Here is a 25,858-nt window from a genome sequence, read left to right on the forward strand (position 1 = left end):
CCACCAATGCAGCCCACATGCACGAGCAGTGCGCGCAGGCAGGGAGCGCGCGTGGAGGCGGTCCGGGGCTGCCTCAGTTTTCTGTAATCGCTTTTCTGCTGCTGCTACCTCCAGTTAAATAGCAAGGACACGGGAGCGAGCAGACGGCCGTGTGAGGATATACTTTTTTTGTACCTTGGGATTACAACGCGGAATACAGCATCGACGGCCAGCTGCCAGGTAATATCGACGCACGCATTTAACCGTCCCCTCTTTAGATACGCGAAAAAAAAGTAAGTAAATGTCCCGTGAAAAGTGTCGTTTTCCAGTGAAGGAGGAGGAGGAGGCGGCGGAGCGGGGTGGTGGGGGGGGGATGTGTGGGACGAGCCTCCCTTTGTGCCGAGGCAGGGTCACTGCTCTCAACGCACAATGTGGACACTCCAGAAACGGCGAGGATCCGCACATTTCACCGCTGCTCATCTGGCCCTGCCGTCGACCGTCCTCCATCAGCCCTCGTCGGCTGTTTCGGATGAGTCCGGCAGATACGCCTTCAATGCGTATTTTCCTTGAGTTTAAAACGCCGAGGCCTATTCTGTGTTTTTTTTGTGTTGTTGTTGTTTGTTTTTTTTAAATCCCTCCCCCCCCCCCCACCTCCCCGCCCCCCACCTCGCAGCAGTAACGTTAACCGCGGGTCCTACTTTTCGCCCCCCGCCTTGTAACGCTAGCTTCCTAATGATGTTATTATTGCTTTGTAGGACGGCTCGGTTTCAGTGCCACTCGACCCTATTGTGTTTTTCGTCCTTAGTACTGTTGACCTATCCGGGTTGACCAAGCAGTGAAGTGATGTCTGATTGCACAAAAAACATCTTAACTCGTTTTCGGCGTTATTTTTGCAGTCTGTAATCTCAACGTTATCGATCTGACACCTCAACCGTTGCCTCTATCATCATGTATGGCGAGTCGATATCTAAGCTATCTGACGACTCGGTACATTTTTTTTTTTTTTTGCCGTTGATGTCCCTATCATCATGAAACGCCCCCGGGAAAGGCGAGCTGTCCGCCACTTCTACTTCACCGTTTTGATTAACTGCTTCCCTATCGGATACCCTATCCGTGTCAGTTGTCTTTTTTTTTTTGTAATACAGCATGTTTATTTTGTCTTTTGTCCGCAAAGAGCGCTTGACATAAACAAAACCAGGGCAGTGCTTTTCTTCACAGATGAGTGACGGTTGGTCTTTTCTTCTCAAGTGCCTCTTTTGATCTGTCACTGATGAAACGTTCATTACTTTTTTTTTTTTTTAAATCCCACTCTGCTGGGCTATTTCGGGCTGTTTCATCCATCTATATTGGCTCTGTTTATCACAGCATTTTCCCAAATCTACATTATTATCCCGACTTATCTTTTATTGGTGCAAGAAAAGGCAGAAATAATGACACTGGGCAGCAGGCCATTGATTATTTGCAATAGGCCAGTAAAGGCTCTTACATCTCAAAGTCTTCCAAACACCTAGGCCCTACTTTATCACCCCTATCTTCGTCAGGTGATTAAAGCAAATGGCTTGTTATACTCTATTGCACAAGGGCCCTACATCTTTAATTCACAGCACTGTAGGCTGTCATAAACGTCTGCCTTCGCCTCTCACTCAGCACATCCCGCAATAAGAAGCCTATTCTGTTTTAGCCTTCAAGCACGTCCAACTGCACATTGATCAAATTAAAGCCCCCTAAACTTTGGCTTCCCTCAAATCTACAATATTGCTGAGGTGGCATATAGGCGGGCAATCCAGGTTAGATCAACATTATTGTCCAGTGGAGTGGAAATTTGCCTTTTCCATGCTCAATCAAGGTGGTGTGACGTTACTTGCCGCCTATTTTCCAGGGCCCAAGATGTCCAGCGAAGTGCAGAGACCGGACGACAGCCCCAGCACCAGCGGGGGAAGCTCGGATATCGAACAAAGGGAGTCGGTACCACCTGAACAGGAGCGGGAGCAAGCACAGCCCAAAAAGAAGGAGACCAAGATTTCGAGTAAAACTGCTGCTAAACTTTCAACCAGTGCCAAGAGGTAAAAAAAAAAAAAAAAAAAAGCGTGAATCTGGCTCTGGAGAGCGGCATTTAGACAGGGCTTGTTTGTGAAAGGGCCTCTCCCTTTGTGCCCCGGGGGTGTGAAGTTATATAAAAGACAAAAGTCCCGCTGGCATTGTCACTCTAAACATCCGTGCTATTCAGTATGACACTAAACCCACATAAAGGAGGCGACTCACACAGCCAGGCACCGGAGTGTCATTGCTGTCATTTGAAAGAGACATTCCCACTCCATCCCGTTCATTTCAATGGATTTGCCTCATGCTCTGCACCACTCTTGTCTCTCCTACACCACCAACGCCACCACCACTTACCTCCGCCAGTCTTACCACTTATTCTCAGAAAGGCAGGCGATGACAGAATTATGCAACCAGTTGAGCAAGGGTTGGCTGAGGCCACTGAGTCTTTTTATAACGGCGATTGATGTTATGAACATCTCCCTTTTGTGTGTATGCTCCACTTAAAGCAGCCTCTGCGGGGTCTTCAGAACGACGAGGGCTGCGAGGTTGAGATGCCTCACTGTTGTCTGAAGTACTGTGTTTATGTTAACGTTAATATAGGAGCAGCATCTGGACTCGGCCGCCCCTCCGAGTCTGAATCATCATTTTACACGCTTAATTGCTATAAATCGTCAGTGCAGTCATGTTTGTTTATTTCCTTCTGCTTGATCTTCCTTTGAATTCAATAGAATTTTATGTATCCCACGCAGGCAATGAAATGGGTCCAATGTGAAAGCTAGAAAACATTAAAAACACCAAGACAAATATATGTGTAATGTATTTTGGCTGGAATTGTTATAAAAAAGAGTTATCTGTCTTTGTGTAATCTGTATTTTTATGCTTTTCATATGGATTACAAACAGCAGCTTTATTACTGTTTACACCATGACACAGCCAATTCACAACTTGCATGGTAATATATGGAAGTAAACATATAAGATGCCCTCATTGGCTATATCACTGTATATCACTGTTATTGTGTTGTTAACATGTAGTGTAGCTCCACATGGCTGAGACTAGAAAAAAGCAAGCCTACTTCTTTACAATGGAACCTTTAAACATGGACTTTATGGACTGGTGAAGTGATGCATGGTTCAGCTTTCATCTTTGTGAGATTTGCCCTGCCAACAGAGATTAAAACATGAATGTCTTTGTTTTCCAGGATTCAGAAAGAGCTTGCAGAAATAACACTAGATCCACCTCCAAACTGCAGGTAAGGAGATTTTATCTTTCTTTATTGACACACTAAGCTTTTATGTACAGATGCTCAAGCTTTAATGAATCTAGACATCAGAAATGTGTCTCTTTCAAGGCTTCTTGTTTCTAAAAATGAAAGGCCATACTGTAATGTACATGCTTTTGTCTCTGTTGCCACACTGCCATAATGCTGTTCCATGTGTTTTGTTTGAGATGGTAATCTCAGGTGGATTAGAGTGACTCTAGCCCGTTCTAGTGTTGTTGTTCTCTTTTGAAAAATGCTTGATAACACATACTGCAACCTCGCATGAAAAAGCAGCATTTTAGATCACGTTATTCTAGTTGAGAGCGCATTGAAAAGGGGAAAAATAAGCGGCAGTGTGACTTTAAAACCTGTTTCGATTCTCATGTGGTTCCCCCTCGCTCTGCTGGGGATTTACCACAGACAATGGTTATTGTGTGGCACTGCCGCGGCTCTCGGCCCTTTGAGGAAGAGATATGGTCGCTCGCGAGTGGCAGACCACATGTGCATCAGTCACTCCCGACATGACAAAAGGCATCCCTCTGGGATGCAGTGCAGGAGCCAGCCTATATAACTTAAATAACACAAAGTGACATTGTCATTGATTACGCCTCTGTTTATTACCGCACACTAATTACCCTCTGAATCAGCACTCCAACACAAATTAAGACAGAAAATGGAGGCCGGTCCTAGCTAGATTAAGGCCACTTGAGGGAGATGTGCTCCATGAGATTTTGAAATGTTGATGTTTTTTGACCATTTTGGAATTGGCTGTGTTTGTTTATAGGCACCTGTTTAAAATGATTAAGGAAAATGGCTTTGTATGACTCATCTGGTGATGTGGAATTACTACACCCTAGACAGCCTTGTTTATTGCATGAATTAATCACCCCTGCTGGGTCTCATTTGAAACCCGCCATCATTAACGATAAACATTTAGCTAACCTTTTCATTCCAACTCACAACCTAGTTTTGTTATTGTACTGGAGGCTAAATGAGATATTGTTTTCCTCGAGGACTCTAAATAATCTATTTCAAAAGCCCCCCTCAAAAAACTAGGTTGGCTTGTATGAAGGATTTAGCTGGAGGACACGAGTAAGTCATTTGAAAGTAAAATAATCGCTAGCAGAAATTTCACAGTCATCGTCTTAGCGGGGAACTAGTTGCCTGGGAAACAATTAAGCTTCTTCAAGATAATCCTTTCTGTGTGTTCCCTTTTCTGCATACTCAAATTGATACCAAAATCTAATAACGTGGTTTCTGTGATACACCCAAATAGATTAGTACTCCGTTACAATGATGGGAGGAGGGGGGTCAGATGCATCAAAAAAACAAATTTCTCGTGTGAACAATCAAGGCAGCATTTACATATTTGCATGAATGGGTGCACACGGCGAAGGCAGTGTTGTCATTTGTATGCCGCACGCTCCCCGCTCCCGGCCAGGTTAGCCTGAAAGGTTATTCATTTCATTCCCCGCCACAAATGGAGTCACAGCCTGTTGGCCCCCTTCAGGAGGCGGACAGTGAGTTGTGTTAAAGAGATTCACTCCGGTACATTCAACACCCGGCGCTGGGGGCCAGCTGATGTATTATGTCTCATCTGTCTCTCGGTGAGGAGCCCTCACACTCCCTCGCCACTTTGTCCAGGTCAGAGAGAATTTGCCAAGCTTATCGTGTAGTTAAAATCTGCAGTCTCCTTCGCATCACCTACATTCTCCTCAGTATCACCTACAGGGCTGTGTGGATTGGATCACGCTGCTTTTCACTGCAAGGTGGAGAGGACTGCTTTGTGTGTTTGTAGTGTAGGTGCAGATCAGTGCTGAGAGCGCGTATATCTGGAGGTGGTTTTGAGACGCCAGGATGTAGCCTACTGTTGTAAAAGCTGGAAGTGTTATGGATCTAATTCAGTAAAACATCTTCAGGTGCCCACTTGATAACCCCAATAAAAACAACCACTCCCTTTCCTCTAACATCCAAGCCAGCTTTCTGCGTTGACCCTCACCTTCATTTAATAGCACAAGCTACAGTTACATTAAATCCTGTGTATTGATAAATAGGATACTTAATAGTGTTTTCTGGCTTTCATGTCTTCTGGGACTTTAAAGAGACAAATAAATTTCCATGCACTGCAAACAAAATTGGTGCACTTTTGTGCTATGTCACTGCTCGAAAACGCAAGCCGCAAGTATTTAAATTTGTTTCTAAGCTTTATCTCACTCACAGTATTGTGACAGCTTGCTTGTCACCTTGGCATTGTCATGCATCAAACGAATAGGAACATGTTGAAACCCAAGAGGATTTGACATAGCAATTATTCTCACTGTCATGCACTTCAAGTATATTGCACAGGCAGCTCGTGTTTTTACACCTATTGATGCAAATAAAGCAGTATTTGAAAGGAATAGTATTTCTCCTGCTTGAAAGTTGCAATTTAGGCATAAATATGGCAACGCTCTGACTGGGACAAACTCTTTGATTAGATGCACTTTAAAGAGGAACATGACTCAATGAAACAATTCTTATGATCCAGCACAGGCCAATCAATATTGCTGAATAATAACTCTCTCCCAGAGCCAGAAAGACTCAAATTTATGTTGTCATCAGCTATAAAGTCTGGCGCTGCTCCTTAGACAAAGAAAGGGTGGCTGAATTTATTTGTGGACCCACAGATTGTTTGAGATTTTATAACCACATAATTTTTTTCTATAGTAGTGTTGCCAAAAAAATGTACCCAGAAAATCTCCCTTCCCAGTCATCTATACCATCTTTTCCAGTGTATTTTCTATGGAACAGCTCTACACTTCAACACCTGACAAAATCACAAGTTTGAGCTTTAGCTGAGATAGTTAAAAATAATAATCTGTCTGTCCTAGGCCATATGAATAACTGGTAAAAATTCTTAAATTGAGTGGGAGAATTGTTGTACTTCACGTCCCGCTCTCCCCTTGAATCATATCCCGTCTCTCCCACATCTGCCTCCTCTGCTTACGCTGATATTCCTGTCATGAAATAGACTCCCTCCTACCTTCTGTACTCGGTTTTTGTTTCCTTACCTATCACTTCTCTCTATCATGCATTGTCATTTTAGTCATTGAGTCACAGGGATTTTTTTTTGATGAATCTATCGTCAGTGTGCTGTGGCTCTGACCGTTGTACTCCTCCTTACTGTTGCTTCCTTGTAATACTGATGATTCAAACATCTAGGGATTTAAAGGAAAAATCCACCCCAAAACACGTCAACACTGTTAGAAAAACAGCTTCCGGCGATGTGCCTTGCATTTCGGGGCCCATTTTGTTGTTTGGTGGTGTATCTCTCTTATTCCCACAAATAACTGGCCAAACGTAGATATTTTCAGCGCTGTTTGATAGCAGAAAAAAAACAAGTTCATGCTCGTTTCCTGCGGGCTGTAGAAACACAGGGCAGGTTGAGGGAAAGTGGGTTCACCAAAAAAGTTAATTACACATGTCATCACAAAATAACTCCTGGAATGCTTTGAACATCACAGATTGATGATATCTACCGGTGTAAGATTATCCGAGGATGGATTTTCCCTTTAAGCCTGTTGTTTTGTTGCCCTTATTGTTAGTCCCTCTGGATAAGAGCATCAGATAAATGCCTTAAATGCAACATAAACGAGTTCCTCTTTAAAAAGGCTGGATAACATGGCCGGCCTCTGGCACAAATAGCCCCCCCGAATACAACCGGTGTGATGTAATGCCCTTAAGATGCCCAAAACAGAGCTGTCACTCCCTGATGACATCATGGAAGCTGGAGGGAATAGTTTCCTTCGCAAAACACCCAGCTGGTCACTCCCTCACGTGCGTGCCGGCTCTCGGCCTTCGACGTGAATATGTATCTCCGCCATTATCAAGTCTCACCAAGAAGCTAGCCTCTTGTCAATGTGGGTTCTGACCTCTAATTCTCGTCTGGCTGATGGGATCATCTTCACGTCTGCGATGGCTGCATATTAGTGTTGTGCTGCGGCCCCGGGGGGATTATGTGCGAGTGACACACCCAGCATCATTTTTCACAGTGTTACCATTAAGCACAGCAGGGAGGGTTATCAATATTCATGAGGGGGGGGCGGAGGGACGGGGACCGGAGGAAAGGGGGGATGAGCTCCAGAATGCCTCCTGGGTATTCTAGTTGATCACTGTCTTCTGCACGGTAACGTCGGTGAATTATCCCGGGGTAGGATCTCGATGCGATGGGATAGGATGTCAGTGAACAAAACACGCTAATCCATTCAGATGATGACAGCATTTGACCTCGGATAAATTAGCCCTAATCGATGTCTTGTTCTATAATAAACCGTCTGTGTCTGACTATACGCTGGCATGTTCCTGACCTTTCTGTCAAGGCTCTGTCCATAGATTGCAAAATTAGAGAACCTGAGTGAGAACACATCTTTAGCAAGTAGAATAAATATACAGGACTTTTTCTTGGTGGCATAGTAACACAGTACATACTGAAACAAGGTACAAGGCTGGGTCAGGAATTAACGGGGCTCGGGGGGGAAAAAATGCCCTTCAAAACTCATGATTAGATGAGGGGGCAGAAAAAAAAAGCCCCTGATAATTGGGAGTAAACTTTTTCGTTTAACCTTGTTCACATTGTTTGTTGAGTTATTCACGCATGAGTGCAACCACTGACCCCACAAAAACTACTGCATCAACAAAAAATAAAACGACCAGTATTGCCAAAAACTCAACAGCCGAGGAGTGGAAGATGGACTGGTTAGGGACAGAGAGAGAGAGAGAGGGGAAAACGACTCCATCCTCTTCTGTGAGGCCTGCTGCCAGTTTCCAGCGGTGGGAAAGAAGTTGAAACAAATCTTAGTGGTACAATTACAATTATAAAGCAAATGTATTATCTTAGAGTTCAATAAATTTGTCTCTGAAAAGGACCAAAATGCCCTTTTTAAAAATCAGATCAAGATGGGGAAAAAAATGCCCGCTGGTTAATTTCTTACCCTGGTATAAGAACAGCAGGCTCTTACATGCAAAGAGACAGTGCTCAACAGGCTGCTGCTGTTTTTGTTATGGCCAGAAATTCTCCCTTGTACAACTATGAAACATCTGCTGAAACCGGTAATTTTCTTACCAAGCACCCTAATCTGCCCTCCATCGTTCTTCTCCAAACAAAGTTTTGAGCGGAAAAGAAAATGAATCCGCTCATATTGAACGAAGGTAACATATGCTGCGCCTTAGACCTCAGAACATTGTCTTGTGTTTAATTTATCCTTAATGCTTTCTACCGCGGCACTTGTTTGACAGCTAACAGAGCCTGTCTTGATTCATGTGTGTCACTGAATTCTCAATGTCCTCATTTGCGAGGTACTTTTCTGGCAAACATTTGTCCGGAACGTTATTAATGGGTTGGAGGGGAAACCGAGCATGAAGCACGGCGTGTGGACATTTTGCGGTGGAGTGTTGCCATTACACAACCAGTTTCACAGAAGCAGTTTAGGTCATTGAGAATGACAGAATGGTAATCTGCGGCTGACACGAAAGCAAACAGAAGAATCTTTGGCAAGCGAACAAATAACTCACAAGTAAACAATCGCTCTGAGATGCCATTACCACTTTGACTGGGATGCCATCTCAAAATCTAATGTGTTTCCCTCTAAAGTCAGAAATAATAGGTCCTGCCAAGAAGATTTAAAGTCTCTTAATGCCATATGAAATGTTACCACTTTTAACATTCTATTCTAACTGGTGAAATGAAAAATAACCAATGAATAACATCCTGAAGGAATGCCATTTTCTCTGTACTAATTTGTTTAACTCATAGATTAAAATTCATGCTACATTTCTATACTTGCAAACCTCGGGGCTAATGCGGTGTCGAGGGAATAGACCAACGGAGTATCAGGCTCTACCGCAGATCCGGCAGCTCATCTCGTTCTGATCATTGACCTTTTGGTAATAAGTCCATTCCCTTGGCCACAAGGCCAAATGGCTGCCTGGAGTGCTTTTGTGGAGGTGGCGGGGCGCTGAAAAGACATTTCTCTAATCATGGCTGAATGGAGTTTGGAGCAGAGCTACAAAATTAAAAATATTAAAATCGCAATATCGATTAATTCAATTTGCAAATCGCAAGAGGCTGCAGTTTTGTCTTGGAGGCAGATCTGTTTCAGGCAGCTTAGTTTTCCTGAAACAGTGCTCTTGTGCTGTTGTAGGAATCCTTGGCCTACAAATCAAGTTACATGTCAGCATAGATTTTCCCTTCTTTTATTCAAGCAAAGCAAATGTTAATAATTAGCCCCACACATTGTTAGCACCACATTTCTTTTTTTTTTTTTTACATTTTTATGCACTGAAAGAAATTGCGTAGATAAAGCTACTGTCCACATTTATTGCAATTCATATCTCAGAAAAAAGAAAGACAAAAATGTTGTTTTATTTTTATTCTTTGCCAAATTGTGCACCTGTAGTTTTAGGGCATGAGGTCCTTGTTGCTGTTACTAAGGCTTGTTTTATTGTTTGTAGTGTCATCCTTTGCCCTGAGTACGCAGCAATGCTCTGTGGGCTAAGTGATATTTTTATGACTCATGATGTTGTGTCGTTCATGTATGCAAAGCCTGTGTATTATGGTAATGGTATATACTCTACATTATTCATTTGTAGCCAGAGGCAAACATTTGCACTGCACAAGAAGCTGGCTGCAGGCAGCAGCTCAGATGCAGGGAGGAAAAACTGCTTACCCCGCCAAAATCTGTGTACCTCGGAAGCATCTCGCTGAATTAGAAAGGAGGGCTGAGGATAATAAACAGATCCCCTGCTTTATTTACAGCATTGTAAACATGAGTGTAAACCCCAGTGAGGAGAAACTTCCTGAAAGAAAGCCCAGTTCTTCAAACCGCTCTCTCGACGTACACTTCCTCAGTCCAATACCAACTGCTGTTTAGATTGATTGAACCCAGCATGTGAAATTGCCTTCTTGCGGGAATAGAATTGCGCTATTCCCTTTCGACTTGGAAACCATGCATACACATATTCAACCATTTCCCTCGGAAAGGGGTTGTTGCTGGATAAACCGTCCGGTCAGTAATTGCGGTATTCATTGTACAGATGAACAATAAAAGGCTTGATTAAAAAACAAACCATGTCATTTGAGACAATAAAGACAAGAGACTGGGGGAAGGAGGTGTCACCTCGGCTGTTGAGCTACACAGTAATTGGTCTTGGGGCTCTTTCACGGTCAGGGGGAAAGAAGATTGCTTCATTAAAGTTCCTGTTCTGATAACCACAGCAGCCGCGCCGATAGAATGGAAGATCTTAACTGAATGACTATGCCATTAGGAAAAAAAAGTGCCTGGGGGGAATGAACTGGAATGGCGAATAATGCAGATAATGGCTTTATTTGCGCATGGCGGTATTCACAAGCTCCAAAACATACTGATTCACATTCAATTACTGATTTACTTTTCTGTTTTATTTATCAGCCTCTTCCTGCAGCGGGCGGCTCTGACAGGTTTTTACCTGTAACCATACTGTACCGCTCCCCTGTCTGAGGTTTTGTGCTTGGTGGCATTGCTCAAGTGCTTGCACCGTGCACATTTATATGTTTGATGGGTATCTAAACCGTCTATTTTTTTGCTTTCTACCGTTTTATGTCAGTATATTCATTCCTTATCCACAAGGAAATTCACTGAGCCTCATTTACATAAACACTCATGCAGACGAGGGTGCAAACACAGAGACTGGCAACTGTTATATATGAAGGCTGCCATACAAATTAACTCATTTTTGCAGCATTTTCCATCATTGTATCTTTGAGTTATTTGTTAGTGGAATTAAATTTAGTCAAACACAATTTTGTGCTGGAGAATCAATATCAGTATCAGCTGCAGGGGGAAAAAATTGGCATTTCTTTGATGGGGCGTGAATTTTCTTGACCCTTTTACTAAGAAAAGAGGAAAAAGAAGATAATTTTTACTCCCTTGTTGCCTTATATGTCTGCATTTCTTTTGGGTGCAACGGCTCATGTCAAAGCTGGATCTGTGAGATAACGCTGGCGAGAAATTTAACAGATCCCTCACCACCGACACAGGCGGATTTTCTCACGTCCCTGTGAGCATTATATTTTAAACTGAACTAAAAGAATCATAAAAGGATGAACTTCACTGACTATCCTCTGCATAATTTTTTAATGAATAGTTTTTCAGTGGCGAGTCACTATGAGTGGATTGCTGCCAATCTGAACTCCACAGCAATAGAGGCTGGTCTGACTGTTTAAAGTAGAATATCATTGAATTTAAGAATGCTAGAGTTGTTTTTAGTGCATGGGACTGCCCAACTAGTATTTCTGAACATGAACAAGTCTCTTCCATTGCAAGAAACCACAGAACCAAGACTAGTCTTTTGAAGCCTTACCAATGTACTGCCTGGAGCTGTTTCATTGACGGTGGTCAGGAGAATGACTTCATGGCATATTATTTATCTGAATGACCTTTTCTGTCAGGCTCTTATTTCTGACACACGCGATCATTTTAAGCACACAAGAACATTTGTTACTGCCATTTCCGTGACCCTTGGGCTCCTTAATAGGGGTTGCTTGTTATGTGGTTTTCGTTGTAGGAATTTAAGTTTACTCTACCAGTCATTACAGTCATTACAATTTGCTCTGGAGAGTGTCAGCTAAATGCCCAAAACTTTATCTTGGCAGCTGATCAGTTTGGATATCTGAGATGTGGTTAAACAACATTCTAGTAAAGAAACAATGTGTTTTTTTCCTGCCATATAGATCTGATTACAGTCTTTGAACTCTGTCAGTCTGTACCTTACAGTGGATCTCTGAGGCTTCCCTTTCTATCATCAGCTGAACCAGTGAGTGGCACAGGCTGATCTCTTAACTACATCTCCTTCATCAACTTAACCCGAGCCCTGATGTCTGGGGGAATTGGCTTTGGCTGACAATAACTGCAAGATAGGTTAGCGATTTTGCGAGATTAGCCCGGCTCTCATGCCGCAAGATAAAGGTTATCACAGGTTGGCACCAATCTGCAGATTGCCCTGCGCAGGGAATAAGGCAATATAGATGATTAAACGGGGCAAAGGACACCCTGGTCTCGCACACCGCACTGTATCACGGGAAGGAAAGGTCATTCAATATATATGGAAATTATTACTGCTCTCCTTACTTATGGGACGCAGCTTGGATAGTTTTCAGTAACCGGAGAATTGGGATGGAGAGGATGAATGAAGACGAAGGCCTGTGGTACGTTCTCCTTTTTTTTTCCATGAAGAAAATGATTTCTAAATGCTCCTATTGCTTCCCTTGCTTTCAAAGTGTCCGATCTTTGTCCTCCTGTGTACACTGACGAGCCTTTGTTCAAGTGAAGCACATAAGATCAATGCGAGATGCAATTACTTGCTCTCTCACAGGTACCACAAACACAATTTTATGACTGTTGAAACGTGCCGACCACATGAGCTGATGTTGATACTGCCTTCCTTGGCTTTTTTTTTTTTTTTTTTTTTGGGCAGAATTTGAACTGTCGATTCTGTTAAAAAGAAGCAACGTCAGAAGAAAAAGATGAACCGTCAGAGAAAATGTAAACTGAGGTTAACGGTTTCAGAAGGAACAGGCAAACCTCACACAGCCTCACAAAGTATGAAAGCGGCGTGAATCAGTGGTAAAACGTTTTATTTTGGTGTTCTGTTGCGGAGGAAGCGCTCCAGCTGTCGAAGTGGGTTCTCACATGAGCGTAATCTCGGAGGACAGGGCAGTGGCAAGATTCTCACGGACACCCGCACACTAATGTATCCCAGACCCTTGAAACAAATGACCCAAATACTCACTGAATCGAGCCGTTCGGCCGACGTATACTGCAGATGTAGCATTACTCACACACACACACACACACACACACACACAGGGTATTATTGCAGCGTACAACAAAGCTCATAACCGGCACTGTTTAACGTCATGTATTTGTGCAGAGCAGATCTGTCTGGGCTGAAGAGAACAGTGTTTTTCCACAGCTAGAGAGAGGGGAGTGACGCTCTGGTTTTTGAGGAGTAACATTCAGCTAATTGAGGCTGCGCCGTTTTCAGGGTTGGGGCTGGGTGTTAGATTATTGCGGGTTTGTTCTTGCAACCCCTTCAGTGAGTTGACATTTTAGATTCAATGATCCAGAGTTTTTTTTTTTAAAGCGCCAACGAGGAGTTTGCAGCCATGCCCAACAAGAGAGAATATCATGGCATATGACGAAATGAGCCCGTCGGTTTGAAGTTACACTTGCAGAATTGTAATTTATGAAATGTCTTGACTGCCCAATTACTGTGAATTGAATATGTCAGCTGCAGAGCATCATTTTCTACATAGCTATTACCAGGGTCAAGGAATCATAAGCCATTTAACTCCTGCCATTAGCCTCGCATTAATTTAAGCCGGGTGAATAGGATCTCGTGCAAAGACTCGCTGATGCTATGATTCTGCGGAAGTCTTGATCTGGCCGCCCCTGATTCAATTTGAGCTTCTTGCAATGGCCACACCGCTTTACCTCTCCCAAACTAATGGCCAAGTGAGAGACTGTCAGATCCTGAATGAGCTGGCTCTCAACCAGCTGCAACAAAGCACCACATGAACCCCCGAGCCGGTGGGGGGAGGAGGTCTCCAAGCAACGGCCAGCGGTGGCATGCACATTCAGCTATTGACTTAGCCTTTACCCACAGCCCTTGTGCGGTTGTCAGATCCTCTACAGCAGTCTGTGTGCTGAGCGAGGACCTCTGCCATGCCGGCTCATCTCTCTTTCCATCTTGTCGATTTTATCTCTGCCACAAACTCATCAGCCTTGAAGGAGGCGAGCGTCCGCTTCTATTGGGAATGCTTAAAAAAGGGAATAGCCTGCTCTCTCTTTTACCTTGGTGTCAGGGCAGATTCTGAATAGCATGACAATAATGGGAGTATTACCTTGAGGTGTTTGCAGCACAGAAATGCAAGCAAAGCTTCATGGAGGGAACATTGCCTTGAGCAATAGATCAGAGGGAAAAGAACTTGTCTGTCTAATGTTGCCAACTGCAGGGAAAATAGACTAACATATGAACAGTTGGGGTGTGATCACACCTTAAGTTTGTTTTCTTTGGTCCGAAATATAGTGCAAAAGTTTACTTTGTTACTTTTTTGTTATTTGGTTTGTTGAGGTTCACATTGGCCAGTTACGAGCAAATCAGGAACTGTAAACAAAAGTCATAAGGACTCGTTTATTGGACAGAGTTTTGGAAACTTGTCATCCCACAAGGTTAGATTTTGACAGCGGGCAGCAGTTGAAACAAATCCCATTCTAGTCGCTGTAGCTTCAGTTAAGCATAATAGACTTGTCAGCACTCTTAACCGTAGTTTACCTTTCTTCTTTTACCTTTCACTGGTGCTCATACCAGTTAAATGAAGAAGAGGCATGCTGGTGGCTCAGTCGGCTAGGGCGCGATGTCCTGAGTTCAAATCCGGCCTGGGACCTTCGCTGTATGTCACCCCCCTCTCTCTTCCCACTTTCTTGTGTCTCTCTCAATTGTACTGTCCAATAAAACAGAAATGCCATAAAAGTAATCTAAGAAAAAAAAAACAAAGTCCAGACTGCGGTTTGCCCTCACTTCATTTTGTTCTGCTAGGCTTTCCAAGTATAAACTGCTGGCTATCAGATGTCAACATCTGCCTCCTTATACCCATTAAATTGCATGTTTTGGGGTCGTTTCCTGTAGTTTGTTTGGATTATGTCCTCACTCCTACCAAACTGCACTGCAGTTCACGTGGAAGAGGACCAGGACTCGCATTTTCAGACATCTCGGTTATTTGGTACCATCCGAATTAGAATGCCATTGTTCTCACCTGCCGAAACAAACTGAACTAAAGTACCTACTTTCAGCTCCACAGTTTGGATAAAGCGCTCCAAAAATATTTTGTGTGAACGCACCCTTAAACACAGATGACAACTTGTGTCCTTTGCACAGCACATAAATACACATCATGTGTACACTGGTAGTTATTGTGCTCGAAACCAAAGCAACAGCCACCTCACAAACTGAAGCACCATCTCAGCATTTATTTGGTTCATAGCAGAAAATAATGGGCAACATCCAGCATGGTCCCTCCACATGCTTTGCTTTTGTTCTTTTTTTCTTACAACTCTTACAAAAAAGAAATCCATCAGATTTTTTTTTCTTTGTGCCTGAAACAACAGAAGTCCAGATTTGCGGATTCCTTATCGACAGAGTGTATTCTTAAGTAATTCCCTAGAGAAGCAGTGATCATAATTAGCTAATTAAAGAAGGCTTAGGAGAGGGGCAGTGTGAAAGAGTGGCAAAGGAGATTAGTGGAAATTTGCATGTGTGACACTGAAGGAGGAAGGAAACATCTAATGTCTAATTTCTATTTATGGAGAATGATCCATTGTCAAGGGCATGCATGGAGCCAGACGCTTGTTTAACAGTTTGCTGTTATTACAAAGTTTGCTGTATGGTCGTTGTCAGAACATCTCAGTGTCAGATTAATGGTTTATGTCTAAATAAAAATGAGCAGTGATAGCACAGCCTCAAGGAAAAGTGTGTTTCAGGCAGTCCGCATACACATTTGTAAGCACATCCGCCAGCAGGTTTGGGTTGGCGTTAAAGATTATGCCCGGTAATTACATGAAATCGGAGGGATTGTTCATTGTCCTGGGCTTTGTGATCTGGACATTGTCCCGGTCTCCTTCTGGCACTGCGCCAGCCCAGGGTCTTACCACAAACAACAGTGGGGGAGGGAGTCCTTAATATGGAAATGGCATTAATTACCAGGCCTATACAACAGATGTGACCTTCAGCCTCCATTCAACATAACTACTCATCTAGTAAAAATAGGCCACAGAGATGAAATCATTTTGCAGTGGATGCCCTATAAATATACCCTGAGTAACTGTTTTCTTGTCATGTATCTCTTGTAATATTCTGTTTTACAGATTGTTGGTTTTCATTCAGTTACACGGTTACATTTCTTTTCCAGGATTTCAGTATTTTACTCTCTGTGGTATGTGTGCGTCAATGTGTCAGAATTGCCTCAGCAACACTCTCAGCAACAACTCCCAATAGCCTGTAATCTAATATAAACCTTTTGAAAGATAAGCCAAATCTCCCACTAAAAAAGCCTGGGCCAAAATCTCTGAAACCTCCACAGCTTGAGCATTCGTAAAATCTCCGTCATTAACTTGTCAGAACCCGGCATTTACCGCCTCAGCAACTCTTTTCCCCCAAATCTCTGTCCGCCCGCTGGCAGTTTTAACACCAGGCTGTCGATTCCAGTGCGCTGCGCTGATTAACATATTAACACGTCTTCTGTTTCAATTTTTTTTTCCAGCGCCGGCCCCAAAGGAGACAACATCTACGAGTGGAGGTCGACCATCCTGGGACCACCGGGCTCCGTGTACGAGGGAGGGGTCTTCTTCCTGGACATCGCCTTCACACCCGACTACCCCTTCAAACCCCCCAAGGTCAGCAGCCAGTAGACACTAGTGTTGACACAGTTGGATACTTGGATACCTGACCGAGTATCCAGAGTTCCTACACAGGTCTGGAAACGTATGGAAAGAGTGTTTGGTCATTTTAAGATCTGGAGAAGTTTGGGAATTGGACAAAAGGTCTAGAAAAGTAAGAAACAACTGTTGGGCTGTGCTGATACCCATACAGTATGATCACACATTTCCTGTAGTCATGGACACACTGTCATTTCACATGTGATTATTGTTGTGAAGAATAATAATAATGTGCACTGGACAGTCATTATGTGTCAGTTTGAATATCGACCAAAATCTTCACATCCAGTCAAGAAAATTAAGTTAGGGAAAAATTGAGTAGGAACATTTCTTATCACTGTAGTGCTCCTTTAACAATACCATGGTACAAAAAATAAATATCTAAAAAAAAATCATAAAACTGAAACAGTAAAATAACCTAAAATTAACATGAAACAATACCTAAAATTGTTCAGATACAATAATTATTCTTAAACTTTTGTAGATGTTTTTGTTCTATCAAAAAGCTATTAATAGTCATTTTGAGGAGGGGTGGCTGCAACTACAAAAAGTTTCTAATTTTGCTGATGCATACAGTCCTTCAGTTCTGGCATGATAGCAGCAAAACATCATGGTTGTCAGAACGCAACGTATCACTATTTAAAGTTATCTGGAGCAGGATTTTCTGGTAACAATATCTGGCAGACTTCAGTTTTTATAAGACTTCAGTTTTCAAGAGTGACTTTTATGCAAGTTGACGATAATATAATGATGTGAAACACTACAAAATGAAGTACCAGTTCATGAAAAACATAGTATTACACTAGTACAGCACATTTTATCAAATCTGGTGCCGTGGTAGTTTCTCAGTGGCGGTACTCTATGCGATTTGACACAGCTGTTTTACAGCTTGCTTAGCACTTTTGCACTCTACACTTTTGTTTGGGAAGAACTCTTGTGATTTGAGCTGCTATTATTTTGTAGAGATCTGGTTCTTGCCAAATCCAGACCAGTTCAATACTCGGCTATTCAAGCACTGTTTTTCTGTTTTGTTTTTTTTATATGTTTTTCTCTGCAGATCATTTTAGAGAAGTTGAGTGGATGTCATTATTGAACACACAGAATATGTCAGGGCCAGTCTCCCTTTGGTCCGCAGTGCACCCGATTACCCTTTCACTTGGCCTTCATTCTCTCTCTCTCTCTCTCTTTCTCTCACTCTCTCCATCCCTCCCTCTCTCTCTCTCTCTCTCTCTCTCTCTCTCTCTCTCTCTCTCACTCTTTCTCTCTTTCTCTTTCTCTCTCGTCTCTCCCTGTTTCTCGCTCTTTGTGCTGTGTAACCACCAGCTCTGTGTTTGACAGCAGACTCAAACAAATCCACAGGCTCCGGCCCGGCTTTCTGTAGCCAGAGGGCTTGAGTGTTTCCGCCCCCCCCAACCCATACCTCCTACCCCTCCGACACACACACTGTGATCTGCAGCCAACCCCCCCCCTCACCCCTCAACCCACCCCCCAACACCACCCCATCGCCCCGTAGCTGCCATACACTCCCTCACAATAGAAACGCTCCAATGAAGCTCAGTGCTGAATGCGCTCAGACCCGAGGCTTGGGAATTTTGGATCCAGATCCCCCGCCCCCACTCTCGCTTTTTAAAAATCTCGAGCTCGCCAGGTGGATGCGTTTCAGTGGAGGGGTATTATTTATAACGTCCTGTCCTGTGCGATTTTGGGAATGCCAAGGCTCATTAGAAGTTTCCTCTGGAGGGTCGGGGTCAGGCGGGCCAGATGTTGGTGATTGGCGCGGGCCAAACAGCGGTGTCAAGTGTCACGACCAAACAGATGTCAAGCTCACATCCAAGCCGTTATAAACAGCCCGGCGGTAGGTTGTTTGTGTGTTTGTTGAGGATGTGTGACATGAGCACAGTCTCTATGCAAATCCAGGTAAAAGTAGAGTCTAAATGCTGCAGGTCGCTGCGTGGTGGGGGGGATGCAGTTTGCTGGTGGGGTGTTTGTGACATTTAAATGAATTCATTTAGTGTTACTTGGTAATGAAGAGCGATTCCAATATTTAAAGTGATGACAAAACTGTTATTCTTTTGTGGTTCCTCGATTTTACACCATGCTGCCCTCTGTTGGTCAGTCTAATTCAGTATAACATGAGAAAAGCCATAGAGGGTGTTTGGGAACAAAAGTTTATGATTTAATGAAGTAGTAAATAATATTTTCAATTGATCAATCGGTCATAAAAAACAACAAATATTTGAGTTGTCTTTTCATATTAGAGAGGGGTGTGCGTTTATGGCTGCATACACATAGCACCGTTGACAGATAGTGTTAAATGGGCCTCAGTGGGGCAATTAAATCTGCCCATTATACTGTTACTGATGCTGATATATCGGTGTAATGTGGAGGGTTGGGGGGGGAAAGGGAAGTGAAAGGCCCACAGCAGCTTTTCAAATGATCCTCTGTGTCTCACCACTGGCTCCTGATTATCACAAGCTTCCCCACCTGGCAGGCTCTATCTTCCATTGTGAGCTTGAAACTCATCTCCATGAGACTTAAAGCCCTGCTCTCCTCCCCGAGTCACACCCATCTCTCCCATATCTGAGGAGGACTTCATCTGCTTCTAATATGCTCTTGTCTGAATTTTTTAAAATCATTTCACATCCTAGTAGTTCTCGGTCTTACATGATGATTCAAATCTCATGGGGATATTTTGTTATGTGAAGTGTGGCTCAGCAGTGTGTGTTCGCAGCTCATTTCATTCTTGCGCTCGTAAGTCGCTCTGGAAAACGGCATCAGCTAAATGGCTAAAATGTAATTAATTCACAAGCCAATTTGGAGTACCAGCCAAATGGATAGAAATTATGCTAAAAGTGATGGTGGTTTGCCTGACAAAGTGGTGGGAGCAACAGCTTAAAGCACCAGCCACAGCCAAAACTTCACCAGCATTTGGTTTTGTTAGTTTCCTGCCCTGCCTGAAAAACCTCTTCCTCTTACTGAGCTTGGAAACTGTTCATTTATACACCGCATGTCATGGTGCAACCTACAATAGCAGCTGAATTACTCAATTTTCAATATAATTTACTGACTTCCTTGGATCTGGGTGGAAAAGGTTATATAGTAACCATTTCACATCCCAAAACAACTTCCATCAAGCACCCTCGATGATGAAACCCTCAAAGATGCTGGTTGCCAAATTGTGCGATTTCTCTATGTAATGTGTAATAGTATATATAATGCTCTATGTAATGTGCTCCTGGCTCTATGTAATGTGTAAGAGTCTATGTAATGTGTAAGAGTCTATGTCATGTGTGTGAGTTTGCCATATGTGCACAACATGAGGATTTTGTTTCTGTGAGCCTGCAGATGTCTTTGACATGTAGCGATGGAGCTGATGAGGCGTTTTAAAATGTAGGCGGGGATTTCAACACGAAAAACCACTAGCTGCTTTGTGTGGCAACAAGAAGCTGGGAGGTGGAGGACGGATGGGAGCGAAGGGCTTTTCCATTATGCAATAGGATTTCACTTGTGTTTCTACAAGCTTCTCCCGCTAGCAATGCCTCTGTGTGTCTAGTTTTGTTTGTATGTGTGTGTCTTGCTGTACTGTTTTACTCGCTGGAGCTGCTACACTGGTAATGAATGGGAACATGACCTTGTGGATTGTTAGAATTTATGATTAAGCGTTTACACCCACTTGTGCTTTTTTTTTTTCACTGCAACACAAATGGATCTGTAAAAACTCATATAGTCGTATCTCTGGAAATTCACCCGGTGCTTCAGTCCCACGCTGGCCAGGAAAATCTGGGTGGGGAAAGACAAGGACAAAGACAAGACATGGCCAAGGAGCCATTGAGCAAGGCAGTTTACCCCCAACTGCTGCAGTAGGAAGGCTTGTCGATACTTCATCATGCGTGGTAGCAGGAAGGCGGGATATAAAATCATTAGGTGACGCTAAATCGTCTCTTCCCAACAGTATTTTACACCCTTAACAATCATTATTTGCGTGAGCTTTAATCTAACCAGCACAATACTCGCACACTCATTAACACCTGTTCCTTAAATATCAATGCATACTGGATAGGATCATGAATAAATAGGCAGTTAGTTTGCTCATTAATGCTCTCTGAGATATCTTATACTGCAAGGTGGCAGTGAGTATAAAATATGTTAACAGAAAATACTGATCTTGACTAAGAAGAGTTTATTTTCAGCTCAATTTTGCATTGTACAGTTCTGGAAACTCAGACACACATAAGATTAGGGTTCGGCAAAATGGACAAAATGAATATCACAATCATAAGAAATGATTTCGATATTAATGTATAACTATTTCTCATAGTTAGGCCTATACATACATTGATATGCAAAATCACATCACAAAAATAATAAAAACGGATTTTCATCACAGTGAACTGCACGGTAATATAAAGTATGATAAAACCTATTTTCAAATAATATTTTTAATTTTTTATTGGATAAATTAGAAAGTACTGATTGGACTGTCTAAGGGCATATGAATAAGAATTGTGAATCATATCAGTCAATCAATATTCTCTCTTTTTTGGTCTCTATTAGGTAGTAATTTCCATTAGTGTCGACTAAATAATAAAGACACCATTATATCTGTAATGCCTGGATTTAGCAAATTCCAGACAAGGACAAATTCCTCTCTGTTCATCGTATTCGCCGCTTAGAGAGAGATTGCGTTTCTAATTCTGAACCGCGGTGTGTTTGTGTCTCCAGGTAACGTTTCGTACGAGGATCTACCACTGCAACATCAACAGCCAGGGGGTGATCTGTCTGGACATCCTGAAGGACAACTGGAGCCCCGCCCTCACCATCTCCAAGGTGCTGCTGTCCATCTGCTCCCTGCTCACAGACTGCAACCCAGGTAAGACGTCAGCATCGCTCTGCGGGCCCGCCTGACAAACAGACCGACGGACTGTCAGGCGGAGTGAGCCGGCGCCGGGGTCGTGCCACTCTCAATTCACTCAGTTCAGGAAGTGGATTTTCCTCCGCGTTCAAACGCTGGAAAAGCTTTGAGAAGCACGGAGAGCTTGCCTTGTCCAACTGAGTAAGAAATAACTGAGATTGACTGTTCTGTGTAGCAGATAAGTTGCAGTTTATTTTTTAGATGTTGAACTGACTTGAATTGAAGTGAAAATGAATCAACCTCAACGCTGGAGTAAATATAAAGTTGACATGCAGTCAGAATTATTTTTAAGACTAGAACTGCACGATATTGACACATAATCATATTGCAATTATTTTTGCTGAATATTGCAGTTGTGATATAAATTGCAATACAGTTTACAGACACAGATGTTTCAATATTTTTCATTTTTCATCAAACAAGAAACATTTTTAATGAAAAACTGAGATGTTTAAGATTTGCTCTGTTTCAATACAATACATTTTTTTTTTTATGTGCAATTAATTTATATGCCAGAAATTGGGCTTAGCACCATAATACCATGTTTTTCAATTAATTGTGCAGCCTATTCAAGACGTAAAGGGGCATTAAGTAAGCTATGACTTTTTTCTAGCTCTATTGCCGACCAGGAATTGCAACAACATGGACAAGCCTCTGGGACAGGTTACGGTGGCCTGTATTTCACAATAAAGTCACATTTACACAATAGAGATGAGGAAGCTAGCTAATTAGAGCAGAGATCCAATAGAAACGTCCAGTGAAATGGTAATATGTCACCATGAAAGATAACTGGAATAATAAAACTGCTTTGTCATTTGGTTTGAGACGGTGAGCGGAGTGTTTTCTAAAACAGAGTGCGGGCCGGAAAGTGAGTCATTGGTATTGATCAAGAACCCTATCCACCCCTGCAGATATATTATGGTCATTTTATGCCACGGGAAATCTTACTTATGGCACTTTTAAGTTCCTGTATGATGAATCGGAGCTGAGAGTCCAGTCAGGGAAATGGGAAATTGTCCTGCAGTGACGGTTTTCTAGTCGTTTCCCTGTCGTTTCCCTGACTCTTCTACCTCAATCTTCAGATGCTCTTTGCAGCTCCCCGGGGATCGTCTGTGCTTTTAATTTGAATAACAATGATCATTGATGCCACTGCATTTGGGACAATGTCATTATCAAGTCGACTGGATGTGGCCGTAATAAAATTAATGCCACGGGTGTCCTTCAGGCTAGCGAGGGCTGTAGCTGCTTCTTGGAGCGAAACTCTTCCCTGTTTGGAACCTGCTGCTGTTTCAGCCGGCATGATAGATGCCTACCAGTCAACATAATCCAGGAAAACACTCTTCCATCTGACGAAAGATTGTATATATTCTACAGGAGTGGCTTGAACAGTTGACAGATTTCTTTATCCCTATTTCATAAACAAACCAATGTAAAGCCTCACAGTATAATGTCTCTGCAAGTTGTTTTCGATGTGGTTAGGACTAGAATGGAAGAGACTGGAGTCTGGAGCAACACAGATGGGTGATGCATGGACGGTTATATAATTTCCATTTACAAAGCACATGCCTGTAACAAAGATAATATTTACTTTAACCATGTGCTCAAACTTGCAAATGCTATGTCTTGGGAGATAACGGTGAAGTTGTAAGCAGCTTTTAGAAGGAAAATACACAAACCTAAAAAATTTGCACCTCAGTTGCTTGAGCTAAGCGCAGAGTTTTCCTCTTATTCACTAAGAAATTTATGCAGATCAAGTTGTGGTGCAAATAAACCCTGGAAAAGAGCGCTGCACAGGCAAACAGCCCCTTCATCACCAACTGCATGACCAAATTGAGTGCTTCAGCTCCAAGTCTAATCCACCAAGGTGGCACCCTTGTGCCCTAAAGCCCCTTTATAATTGGAGCATTCTCTGATCTGAACTGAGATTCAAGGACAGAAAACTCTCTCTCTTGCTTGTGTGACTTTAAGGCAATGACAGCAGCCATTCTGAACAGCCAAACTCTGCACAAAGTCTTTGTCACTTTTCAAAAGATCTAGGACATGGTTTCGCGAATTATTAGTGAATTGGGTGCAATCTTCATTTACACGGCCTCACCTGCAAATTGATATGTGAAAAATATTGAGATTTGCAATTTACAGGCACAAAGAGGTTTTATCTTTTTGTCTAGCGCTTTTTGACACACTTTCCATTCATCACACACGGTTAGTGAGCAGCTTGACTCTTTGATTTGGTCATTTTTTTGTGATATAACACATGCAAATCTTTTAGTGAATCTGGGCCTGAGAGGATAAAATGCTTAGGACACTGGGCAAGTGCAAGCTTTCCAGCAGTCTCATTCAGGAGAGAGAAATGCATCAGTAAAACAGTTGATCCGCACAACAGCATGCTGCTCCAGGACATGTCTTGGTCTTGGTCAGGTGTTATGAAGCACCTGACCAAGACCAAGACGGGTCGAAACGTTGTGTACTGTGAATAAATGTCCTGGAGCAGTATGCTGTTGTGCGGATCAACCCCCCTCCTCAGCTGAAAAACCCCAACTTCACCACTTGACTGCATGTTGAAGTGGTGGATCAGGTAAGACAGAACCTGCTGTTACATGCTGCAGGTGAGCGGAGCGTTGTGCCAAACCTAAAGTGCCTGCCAGTGACCCTTGACCCTTGGTTTTGGTTTCCTGTACAGTGACTCACCCAGCCTCTCTCTCTCTCTCTCTCTCTCTCTCTCTCTCTCTCTCTCTCTCTGTGCCTTTCAGCCGACCCTCTGGTGGGAAGCATCGCCACACAATACCTGACCAACAGAACAGAGCATGACAGAATAGCCAAGCAATGGACAAAGAGATACGCCACATAGACTCCCAGCCGCTAACTGCCCCCCTCCCCCCCTTTACCACCCTCCTCCCCCCTCACTGTACCTCTCTCTACCTCTCTCACCCTTAGTCTGTCAAAGCACACTCACTAAGTGCAACGGTATACCTTCCCCTCCTCTTCCTCATCCTCCTCCTCCTCCTCTTCTTCCTCCTCCTCCCCAAACCTTTTATCTACCTTTTCTGTGTATAAAAAAAAAAAAAAGAAAATGTCCTTTGTTCCTTGTTGACTTGAAAGCTTCTTTTTTATACAAAGAGTAGATTGGGATTTTTATTTTCCAATATCTGAATGTTGGAAGTATTGTATTGAGAAAAAAAAAAAAAAGAATATTATAATTATCATACGCATTGTCCTTCAGCTATACAATATGTAATCTCGTTTTCTTAGTGGCACCTGGAACAAACATGCAGAATATATGCTTTTACTTTTTTTTTTTTTCCTTGTGTGTTTTTTTATTTTATTTTATTTTATGTTGTTTTTTTTTTTTGTATTTGTCATCGATATGTTATCTGCATGGAACAGGAGGAAGATTTGCATCAATGGATCCTTCATGCTTTTCAACTCCCTCTGGTTTTGTTTGTACTGTATGTATTTTTTCAAAGGCTTTTGAGGCAGACCACAAAAGTATAGGTCTGCTTGTGAAAGAGGCAGGACTTGTATATTTACTGGCTACCCGCCACCTCTGCAATTGCAGAGTGGTTTGTTGTGCACTTGTATTACTGAAGCACCCAATAAAACACACTGTGGTTGGCTTGTGAGACTGCTGTGCTCTGTCTCTGTGAGTTTCCTGTTTCACTACAGCCTGCAGCCTCAAACATTTACACCCAGTCAGTGATTTCCACTCCATCCCACTCTCACCTTAGTACTGCTTTAATGTCTCTCACACACACACACACACAGACCTGATTATAAAACTTTACTGTTATAGACAAATAAGCTCAATTTAGGCTAATAAAATTCTTATCAGACATGGGCGTCAACTGGGAATGGCAAGTTATGGCTCTTGCCATAACTTGGCCGCAGTGAGTCCAAATTTGATCTTGTAGTTTTTTTTTTCCCTCTGCCAAAGAGGTTTTGTTTCCCTCCCTGTTAGTTCGTCTGTTTGTCTGTCAGCAGGTTATCTCAAAAACGTATTAACTGATTTCCATTACATTTGGACATGATAGGTCTTGGGCCAAGGAACAATTTATTAGATTTTGTTGCTGATCCAGATCTGTGATTTCCACCAGGAGACAATGATTGGGGTTTTTTTTAGCCATAACTATGAAACTAACAGACATAGAGACTTGATTT

At 42.7% G+C, this 25,858-nt stretch overlaps 1 protein-coding gene across 1 annotated transcript; it reads left to right on the forward strand.

The window, feature by feature from the left end:
• The first annotated feature begins 86 nt into the window (after positions 1 to 86).
• Positions 87 to 25,317, forward strand: ube2e2 (ubiquitin-conjugating enzyme E2E 2). Its single transcript, XM_071537418.1, has 6 exons — positions 87 to 219; positions 1,859 to 2,042; positions 3,224 to 3,274; positions 16,617 to 16,749; positions 21,514 to 21,661; positions 24,454 to 25,317. Exons 2-6 carry the CDS (start codon positions 1,867 to 1,869, stop codon positions 24,549 to 24,551), a joined length of 606 nt encoding a protein of 201 aa, XP_071393519.1. The 5' UTR covers positions 87 to 219; positions 1,859 to 1,866; the 3' UTR covers positions 24,552 to 25,317.
• The last annotated feature ends 541 nt before the right edge of the window (positions 25,318 to 25,858 follow it).

This window comes from Centroberyx affinis, unplaced genomic scaffold (genome assembly GCF_046629955.1).
Source record: "Centroberyx affinis isolate AG114_WGS23_722 - 3 ecotype Tasmania unplaced genomic scaffold, CSIRO-AGI_Caff_v1 ptg003043l_1, whole genome shotgun sequence".
Classification (NCBI taxonomy): Eukaryota; Metazoa; Chordata; class Actinopteri; order Beryciformes; family Berycidae; genus Centroberyx; species Centroberyx affinis.

Coding starts and splice junctions, on each gene's coding strand:
- ube2e2 (XM_071537418.1), top strand. CDS start 1,867: ATGTCCAGCGAAGTGCAGAGACCGGACGACAGCCCCAGCACCAGCGGG. Junction 2,043..3,223: donor CTTTCAACCAGTGCCAAGAG/GTAAAAAAAAAA, acceptor TTTGTTTTCCAG/GATTCAGAAAGAGCTTGCAG. Junction 16,750..21,513: donor ACCCCTTCAAACCCCCCAAG/GTCAGCAGCCAG, acceptor TTGTGTCTCCAG/GTAACGTTTCGTACGAGGAT.